A 10,187-nucleotide genomic window follows, 5' to 3' on the forward strand; every position below is an offset into this window, starting at 1 on the left:
TAGCTTTCGAAGCTCGTCCAGAACAACGTGCGTATTGTGGCAGAAACGCGTGCGAAAATCGTGGCGTGCTTACAACAGTATAATGTTGAAATATGTACTGCTGCCACTTCGATGGGCATCATGTTATTTTCTGTTTCTCAAGTTCGTGGTGTTAAAGGACGTGGAGGTGCGCACCTTCCCTTAGAAATCTGGTTAAATTTACTAAACAGTAGAAGTCAGTTTTATATTGCATCTCGCATTTTTTTTAATAACCCGAGAAACTGTATATTTTATCTTACCGGCAGCTCGAAGCAGGTCTCTCTCTCCGGTCTCGCAGGATTGCAGCTCATCACCATCCACTGCAGGTCCATCTACGAGTCGAGAGGCAATATAATATGAACTGCATGCACTGACAAAAGTAGCGGCAAAAGTGGTACGCGAATGGTGTAGCAATTAAACCTGCCCAAATTCACTTCCATGTCTGGGAAAAATTGTAGCTACTTGTTTATCTATTTCTGGCCATAGAGAGTTCACATTTGTACCGAAACAACAATCAAATGTTATTTGAGTGTCGGAATTTAATTATGTAGTAGTATTTAATAATTAATTGGTTTTCTGGACTGTCCGCGACTGTGGGCAGAACTCGCTCCAGTTTACGAAATAAAAATATCTTAATATAGGTTATCGTTAACATGTTATAATTGCATCACATTTTGCGACATGACAGTATGGGACTTAGTGGTACCATCGCGCTCAGTATGAGTTGCAATACGGGCATGCACCGGTCCATTCCCTGAATAACAAAAATGATGAGTGTCGTTTTTCAAGTGAGCAGGGTGCTACTAGTAATCTGAACGGTATTCAGCATATTTTGCTCGTGTAGGCGCTGCCATGCTGTTATACAGGATAATAATAATAATTAAAAGCAGATTTTAGTGTTGCAACTCATATTGCGCGCGATATTACATTGAATTGCATAACGTATAGCTACGTCCTTCTTTTATTAAATGCGCCATTTTCTCGTCGCCAAGTGCGGTCAGCGAGAGAAGTTTACCTGATAGCCTTCGTACATGGCGTTGGGCCACGACGAAACGGAGTGTGTTGTAGCGTATAACGACAGAAAGCTGAGCTACTTGGTGAGGATTCATTATGCAAAAAAGAGGTGAGGCGTGCAGACAGGACACAAGGACCCACCGTGTTGTCCACTTCTCTACTCTTGTGTCCTGTCTGCACGCCTCGCCTCTTTTTTGCATAATGTGTTGTAGCGATCGCACGCCGTTTCTCCAGAGACTCACCGGCACCGTGGAGAGGTCGGACTCGTACTTTCCGATGTTGACGTCACCGTTGACGTCGATGGGCGCCCTCTGGACGATCTCGAGACTGGAATGCTTCTCGCAGTCGAGGTAGAGCACCGCGTGGTCCCTGAACACGCTGATGTCCACCTTGTGCCACTGCTGGTCGTCCACCTGCGGACGCCATCGAGGGCACGTCATCGCCGATTCAACCGATCGATCGATCAATCGATCGATCAAAAGGAATCTTCATTATATGTTTAGGAAGAGGTCATGCAGATATATTTGGACTGATAGCCTGAATGGCTAGTGAATGGTCCAACACAAGAATGATGAGCAATTTTTTACAAACTGTTCCTTGTAATAAGTGCAAATTGCTCTACGTAGGTAACTAAATTGTAATGAGCTATTTTTTTTTGCAACGTGAATCTCATAATCTACACAAAGAAAAATACATATGAACTACGGGCAGTACACATAAGAAGTACACCAGGAAAATGTCAAGACTATGCTTGGTAAGATAGGAAGTAGCGTTTACATATGTGGAAACGTTGCAAGTTTTACTTCGAGGGGTAATTCATTTCACATTTAGCACCGGAAAATGGGGTTAACATTTCACCGTAGATATTAAAACACGCAGGGAGATTAAGACTACCGTTGCTTGTGTGTCGTATGTTTAGCGATGTAAAAATGACGATGTTGAGAGACAGAGGTGTGTTAGTGTTTATTATCTTGCACTGCGCATTGTGCTACTCCAACCGAACAGTGTGGCTTCTGAAATTGTCATCTGATGCTATGGCGCCCATAACCAAAGGCGTGCCCTCAGGCGAGCGAAATGAACGAAAGTGGTGGTAAAAAAAACAAGAAATTTCTCTTTCGAGCTTCGCGCCGAAGCGTAGGTTCCGATACGTCAGTGTAATGTCAGAACTGTGAAAATATTCTTTCGTATGTGGAAGCGTTGTTAGCGCAGTCAAAGTTCGCGAAGCTTCCTAGGTGAAGTCTCTGGTTCATTTAGAACGTAGTACATTCATAATTTCGTCGAGAATCAGTCGGGCGGAGACGCTGTTAAAATCCACTACGTCATAGAAGGCTATTGCGGCGATATCAAAAAGGTGCCACCACCTGTCAATCGTTTGCACGTACTTTCTGGCGTGTAAATTCCCCCGTTCACGATAAAAGTTACATTTTCTGTCAACCTGAACACACGACTTACTAATACAGTTGAACTTAGTGTTTCTCTTGAGTTCCTTTTCGTTTCGTGGCACCACAGGTAATAGGTTAAGCTGTACAGTCCAACCGTAATATAACACATATATAACGAATTATTGGATATAACAAAGTAAATAAAAATGTCATACTACAGTGTAAGTCATGTTTGTAACGAATAATCGGATATAACGAATTTTTTTTTGAGTCGGGTGCGACTTCGTTATGCCGAAGTTCGACTGTATTAGTAAAACAGGTTTCCGAAATACAACACAAACACTCTTGGGATGAAAGGTGCCTGATAAGCTATTAAAAAGAAGCAAAAGACGATCTTGGTGACGCCGTTTTGAAGTTTCCGCGCCAGCTCACCCGTGACTGAACTTAGGAAGTTCAAAAACTTGTCCCGAGCCACATAGGCCCGAATGCGAATGCGATTTGAAACCGGTACGTCACACTGACACGTACAGGCGCTGGCGTTCCGTTGCGAAATTAATTAAACCGAGCCTTTCACATCAATTTTGTTGTTTTTAATAATCAACCTATTACTGCCGAATTACCGGGGGTACTGTTCTGAAAGAATACATTATCAGTGTAAACTAACATTGCAAAACTGCCCTTTTCTCTTCCACGAACAGCCGTTTCCCGTACACGAGTCTCGGTCCCGCGAGGTGCTGTATATGAAGCTTAAGTTCAGATAACAATTGTGATGTGCCGGCCCTGTTGACGCAGCAAGATTGGCCGTTGTCGGACGCGTAGCGATGAGGAAGCAAATTAAAGATTTTTGTTCGTAAATCCTGCTTAAGAAGAAGCTTTAGCTGAGGTGCTCCTATCTAAATGCATGTAAAAAGACAGTTCGTCTTTCTCGGCAACCACTGCACCGAATTTGGCGAGGTTTGTTGCATTTAAAAGAAAAAGAAATAACTCAAAATGTAGTGACTGTTGGTTTCAAATTTTTTATTTAGGTCGTCAATTTTTTATTAAAAATTGGCAAAAATTGAAAATTTTCCGGAAACGAAACTATGAAGTTTACGACCCTGTAACTCTGCAACGAAAAATGATATCACAATTCTGCGAACTGCATCTAATATTACATCTAAAATGGACTAAATTGATATGCCACATATGCAGATAAAGAAAGTGAGTAATAAAAAAATACATATTTTGCATAACTCTTGTACTCAACGTAACAAATTCACGTAAGATATAAAATGACATATCGAATTTGTCCGCTTTCAATGCTCTAATGGGCGCCGTTTACAGAACCGCGATATCTGTTCTCGATGCAGAGTTATTAATTTATAAACTTCGTGCTTCTATTTTTTTTTCTAACTTCCGAATTTTTGAAAATCTTTAAGAAAATTTCAGGCCCTAAATCGAAATTCTGCTTTCAACAGTGACTATAACTTGCTCTCTCAAATACAGCAAATTTCAATAAAATCGGTTCAAGGGTTATCTCGGAAAACGTTCTTGCGTTTTAAATGTATTTGAATAGGCCGCGCCGGAGTTGGGCCCGAGCTAAAGCTTCCTTCAGAAGTTCAGAAAACAATTGCGATGTGCCGGCCCTGTTGTCGCAGCAAGTTGGCCGTTCTCGGACGCGTATAGTCATCAGGAAGCAAATTAAAAGATTTTCGTTCGTAAGTGCTGCTTAAGAGGAAGCTTTAGCTTGGAGGCTCCGATATAAATACTCGGGGACGGAGAAACCGTTTTTTTTTTTCTCCCAACCGCTGCACCAAATTTGGTTAGACTTGTTGCATTAAAAATTATAAAAAGCTAAGAGCTGGTGACTGTAATAAGCAGATTTTCATTTTATGTTCAGGCTGTAAATTCTTGTGAAAAGTATTGATATTTGCAAAATTTCACAAAACCGAAACGATCGATTGTTGTGTGTTGGGCGTGTTGGAGAACATTTTTTTTTTGCGCAAGCATGACAGGGACAAACAGGAGACGTAGATACCACGTTAGTGCATCGTGACGCCTACGTCTCCCTTTTCTCCTCGTCTGCTAGCGCAAAAAAAAAAATATATATATATATATTGTACAAGTAAACTATCAAGTTTACAACTCCGTAACTCAGCAATGATAAAGTGTGCCTCAATTCTGTAAACTGCACCTAATAGTACATTTAAAGAGGACAAAATTCATGTACTAAACAGTACTATGAACTATACCACTAGTATCTGAGTGTGAATTCTTCAACACCCTTCTAAACAATGCAACAAATTCACGTCAGCTGTAAATTAATATGTCAAATTTGTCCGCTTTAGATGGTCTAACGGACGCTGTAAACAGAACTGCGATATCTGTTTTTGTTGCGGAGTTACGGAGTTCTAAACCTCGTGCTTCTATTGTTCTATACCGATGTCCGGCAATTTTCTGCAAAAAAAAAAAGTTTATGCTTTAAATAAGAATTGTGCTTCCTACAGTCACTAGAATTCAACTTTCTCTCTCAAATGTAACAAATTCATTTCAAATCGGGCCAGCGGTTTTCTGATAAAAACACTTCTGCGTTTTACTTGTACCTGAACGGGCGGCATGGGAGTAGGCCTCGAGCTAAAGCTTCATCCTAATTGCCGTTGGCCCGTCGCCATATCTAATAATATGTCCAACATCGCGAGTCGCTGGCGTCTGCTCTCGCGCCGGAAGAATTCTTGCGTAAGAACTTTTTTTTTGTTTTTTTCTGTGAAGAGCGGCCGGAAGGGTTAGTTGAAAAAAAAAAAAAAAAAAAAATGCGCGGGTCTTTGGGCGTGCCCCCACTCGCTCCTGCCAAGGGGTTGGGCAATTGGGTCGTAGAAAGAAAGAAAGAAAGAAAGAAAGAAAGAAAGAAAGAAAGAAAGAGCGTACTTGCTCTCGCTATGGTGGCTACTCTCCCCACTCTTCGTTCTCATTTACCTCTGTAAATGCCATTCTAGTTCACGTGGAACGCCATCCGGGGGTGTAGCTCAGATGGTAGAGCGCTCGCTTAGCATGCGAGAGGTACTGGGATCGATACCCAGCACCTCCACGTTTTTTTTACATGTCATTGTTAAATCTTTAGCAATAAAAGCCTACTTTAGATATGGTCTTCTGCTGCAAGGAACGTGTGTACTTTTTTTAATTATTGGAAATATGGGTGATCGCTGCAAAAAAATAAAGAAATGTTTGTATTTATTTATTTATGCTCGAATTAGGGAGCGGTGGAAGGCATCTGCTGTGTGTAGGCGTAAAGCATGCGCTTTTTTCTTTCGTTGATACGAAGCTGTTAAGGCATACAGGAAATGACACGTATTGCAGTCCATCGCCCAATCGTCCGGGGGTGTAGCTCAGATGGTAGAGCGCTCGCTTAGCATGCGAGAGGTACTGGGATCGATACCCAGCACCTCCACAGAGACTCTCTTTTTTTTCTGCATGAAGGAAACAGTATGTTTTTAAATGTTCTTTTTAAAGCGATGACTCGAATATTTGCGACATGGCTGGGCCTGACAAGTGTATTTGTGTCGGTGTGAAGGTATATCGTGACGATAGACCAGCACTGTTGCTGCTATTGCCACTGCGAAGCATTCTTTGCGAACTTCAGGCACTTTGAGTCCGTCTGTCTGTCTGTCTGTCTGTCTGTCTGTCTAGACTCCTACGCCTGCAAGGCTGGCGATGCCTGTACCAACTTTAGCTGCTGGCGTGGTCGCGGCATCGGCGTCATTCAATATCACTGATCGGGCTTTCTACAGCTCGTTTCTGATTTGCGTGTACTACCTTCGCCGAGTCAGATGGCGCGTGTAGATGCAGATATAATAATGAAACAAAAAAGGCTTAAGGCGTGCAGACACAGACACAAGAGAAGTGGACAACACGAACGCCGACTATCAACTGAAGGAAGCCCCGAGGCGAGAAAAGAAGACACAGAACTCATCCGCGCATGCTGTAGAGTGGTAGCACCACGTGTCAATCGGGTACACGTGCCGGTCTACGTGAGAGATAACTGTTAAGGCATTTGATCTCTTCCTTTAAGGTAATCGAAGGCTGACTCACGCACGCACTTTCACCATTATTGATATGTCATGCCTCGACCATAAGACGCCCATCTTCATTCCGATGCCTGTACAATATCGCGCATTCATCTAACTCAGGCGTGCAGTTACAGTCTTGGCAATGTAAGGAAGGATTAGAAGGCGAACCACCGGTTAACGACCTTTTATGTTGCATCATCCTCTGATTGATACACCGCCCCTGCATGCGGATATGTCGGCTGCGGAACACCAGATGGCGTTCCCGTATTCCCACCTCGTGCGCACCAACCGGTTCCTGACGCTCACAAAGAACCTCTTGGAAAACCGCGACTTCGTCGAGAAATGCGTCAACTCGGACAGTGCGTTTCTCGGAGGTTTACTTGAGCAACTCGAGGACGGCGTGCTATACTACGGTACTAGGAGCAGGTAGGCAAGCCCACGTTCTTTATGGCCTTCAGCATGTCCGTACTCCACAAAGAGCACCTGTTCGAAGTAATAGGAGAAGGTCAAAAAGCCGGTCGAGGCGTGCAGCCGCAGTGTCGATGCCATTGCACAATGCGTCGCATAACTGCGATTCCCAAAGCACGTGGGATTTGCATAATTTTGACGTGAGAGCGTCAAATGGCCGAATGAGCGAAAAAGCCTTGCAACGACACCTAAACTTTGCCATTGCCATTGGCTGCGACGCCACGTCGCCAGCGTGCCTCAAGGGAGCCAAGCGGGTCAAACATTTGCTGCTGAATATCTGCTGCAGAACACCTGCTGAACCTGTGAATTTTCGGCCAGTGGCGTAATCGTGTTTCTGCAGTGCCTGGGAAATGGAGCGGAGAACCAAGGGAACCGGCCGTCGGCTCTAGTACGGCTTTTCGCCGCCACGCGCCGCCGCCGGAGTAGGATCATCGTCGCTCACGGAAACGCAGGGCGCGACTGTATACGCAGTTGTTAAATGGTTGAGCTTTCGACTGTATTCGCATTGTTTCAAGTACAAGCAAGACCTTTGTAAACACGAACCCTGAAGCACTTGTCGCTCTGGGCAACCAGCCTATTTTAGAGGCATGTGTCGTTCGCGGCTATTGCTGTCCGATGCGCTCGCGCGTCGTCTGCTGCGCCGATACGAGAACGCGCGCCAGTTGAAATCCAATGCGTGGAAAAATGTTCTGTCGCCGTTATGTTCGCTTATATGAAAGTCGATATTTGAAAGCAGTGCTTGCCACCATATAATGGGAACGTTTGGGCGCTGAAAGAGCCCCTAACGTCTACTCGTGTAGCAGGGTGCACGCAAGCCGGGAGTTCACGCGCTAAATGGCACGTAATGTCGTGAGACTGTTCTACGGCAAAACGTGATGCCACGTTTCCTTCTTAAAGTTTTTGAGAGTTACATTTGTTGCCACCGCAAGGAAGCCACAGCTGGCGTCAGAAAATGAGGAGCTGTGCCGTGTCATTTAGGAAATCAAAGCTGTTGAATCGTAACGGTGCAAAAACAAACAAAAAGCGCGTTCTGCCGCGCGGTTCTGCAACACATGAAGCTCTGCAGAACCTGCATGCAGACATTACTCCGCAAATAGGGAGGTTCATGTCTTCAATATCAATGAGTTACGAGTCATGGCTCACATTGATTTTACCATTTCAATGGTGGAATTAAAAGCATTTATTGCGGAAGGAAACTACCACATGTCATTGAAGCGTATACCACTCTCACAGTTTCGCGTGCTTTCGCGAAAGGGGCTTTCTTACAAAATGTTTAACTGCGTCGTGTCTATCAGTAACATTGAAGGCGTAGTTGCAGAGGAGCGGCCTCAGGAAACGAACCGATATGAGGTTCATGAGCTTAAGCCTGTGCTCGTTGCTGTCATTGCTCTTGCACTTTAGCAACTTTGAAGAACAAAGAGCTGGGACGGCGTACTCCACTAAGGTAGTCAGTGGCTTCTGCAAGGTCTGGTGCTCCTGCAGTGCGCGGTCAGCAAAATCTCTTAAACAGTCCAGGACAAAGAGAAGTTGGTCCGACGGGTAGAGCAGCCCACCTCGATCTTGGCTCCGAGTGAGTTGAAAGAGCGGCTGGTTGCTCACCGGCTTCGTACACAAAGTAACACAGTTCTCGCAGTCAATATGCTCGCCTACAACCCTTGCAATGTAGCCCCCCACATAGGCGGTAGCCGAAATCTGTAGCGATGACAGCTGCTGTGGCAAAATTGTCGTATTAAGTCTCTGCAACGCCAATCTTGCTCTCGAGAGCTTGGGCACTGCTTGCACAGTCGACGGCAGGGGAGGCATTGAAGCTGAAGCAGAAGTTGGTTGTGCAGAGGAATGTGCATCACACAGTATGTGTCCCGACATTGCACCACATTCTTTGTGGGCAATATTGGAGGCTGCATTGGACACAGCAATCCCGGTCTTCAGTAGCTTTTCGAGGCCTGACAGTGCAGCCCGAACGTCCAACATGTCGTTGCACCCGGATGACATTCGCAAACTTCCAAAGAGCGATTCAATTGGATCGCTGTTGAATTTTCGAGTGAGCACAAAAGAAAACTTCTCTTCTGTCAACAGATATCTGACGCACGCCACTGTCGAATAGGTGGTTAACAGAATTGCTTCATACGTTTCGGCTGTGAGGAATTCACGAGCATGTCCAGATCTTTTCTTTAACGTCTCCAAGTACATAGGAAAAGTGACCTCAAGCCATTCAAGCCGCGGATCAGCACTGTCGTCAAATTGACGGCCATCCGAAAAATTGTGGCGTATGTGCTGCGTCGTGTTGCTGACATCGTGAAGCACGAACCACCGATAAACGTTCTTCATGAACGTAATTGTTGGGCCTGCGGCTGAAAATGACAGCGCACAAGTGTGTCCAGCCTGATCCTTGAGATGTTCCAAGGCAGCGGTTACACTTGGAGACATGAGCTGGACGGCTCTTGCCACGTTCATCTTTTCTATGTTGCTCGGATAAACATGCTTCCTGCTTAAAAACCGAACAGGCTTTACAGACAAGCCTTTCTGCAGTTCGTAGAGGTCCTTTATGTGTGAGGCAGAAATCTCACCTTTCGGGCCAATGTCACGCGATAGAAACTGTGACCTCACGTTCTTCAGCACGTGGCACGGATCAAAGCTAATGAAAAGAATCCTGCTGCGGTCACAGGGGTGTTCAATCCGGTAGGTAAGCAGGCCATTTCCAAGCAGTTTCATGCAATTCACGTTCACTTTATGATTGTCCGTGACAAGGCGAACAATCCTAAACCCACAAGCTTCCACTTTTTGCATGACGAAAATCAGCAACTTGTGGAGTTGGGGGCCCGTTAGCCCTTTTGTGAAATAGTAGGCAACTGGAATTCGAAACTTTGTTGTCAGTCCACTGATGACAAAGCACAGGAGCGAATTGGCTAAGACAAGCTCACCGTTTTGCTCTTCCACCCCGATGTCTACTTGCCCAACAAAGCAGTCACGTTGCTTGTTGTATTGCAACTTCTGCTTTACCCTCATCTCGTCAACGATGAGCGAGCAGACCTTTGATTGCGGTTTGTCAAAGTTTTCGGCTTCACATATCAGCCGAGTTTCCACCAGTTTGCTGAAGCCGGTCTCACCACTTGTAGTTCCAATATAGTTGGTTAGGGTCTTTCGGTCTGGAAGCTTCAAAAGCATCTCCCCTCGAATATGTTCGTAGGCTTTCGTTGATAAATGCCTCAGCACCACACAACGTCGAGTAGTTTCTTCAGACCAGGTAGGCCTTTTTTTTTTG

The 10,187-nt window shown here is 45.0% G+C and overlaps 2 protein-coding genes and 2 non-coding genes across 5 annotated transcripts in view; 2 read left to right on the forward strand and 2 right to left on the reverse strand.

Annotated features, from left to right (window-relative positions):
- The window catches only part of LOC126527498 (uncharacterized), a 76,084-nt gene that overhangs the window by 43,836 nt on the left and 22,061 nt on the right, over positions 1-10,187 (reverse strand). For both annotated transcript variants that reach the window (XM_055068659.2, XM_072284458.1), the window contains 2 exons: positions 1,275-1,445; positions 279-350 (listed from right to left, as the gene is read on the reverse strand). In XM_055068659.2, the coding sequence (XP_054924634.1) occupies positions 279-350; positions 1,275-1,445 (243 nt within the window). The remainder of the gene's footprint in view (positions 1-278; positions 351-1,274; positions 1,446-10,187) is intronic.
- TRNAA-AGC (transfer RNA alanine (anticodon AGC)) lies at positions 5,406-5,478 on the forward strand. Its single transcript has one exon. It is a non-coding gene; the product is annotated as a tRNA-Ala (tRNA).
- Positions 5,766-5,838, forward strand: TRNAA-AGC (transfer RNA alanine (anticodon AGC)). Its single transcript has one exon. It is a non-coding gene; the product is annotated as a tRNA-Ala (tRNA).
- LOC129383793 (uncharacterized) overlaps positions 8,123-10,187 on the reverse strand; it is a 2,566-nt gene continuing 501 nt past the window's right edge. Inside the window, exons 1-2 of the mRNA XM_055068657.2 lie at positions 8,773-10,187; positions 8,123-8,733 (exon numbers count right to left, since the gene is read on the reverse strand). The exon at positions 8,773-10,187 is cut by the window's right edge and continues 501 nt beyond it. Of these exons, the coding sequence (XP_054924632.1) occupies positions 8,153-8,733; positions 8,773-10,187 (1,996 nt within the window). The 3' untranslated portion in view covers positions 8,123-8,152. The remainder of the gene's footprint in view (positions 8,734-8,772) is intronic.

This window comes from Dermacentor andersoni, chromosome 9, assembly GCF_023375885.2.
Source record: "Dermacentor andersoni chromosome 9, qqDerAnde1_hic_scaffold, whole genome shotgun sequence".
Classification (NCBI taxonomy): domain Eukaryota; kingdom Metazoa; phylum Arthropoda; class Arachnida; order Ixodida; family Ixodidae; genus Dermacentor; species Dermacentor andersoni.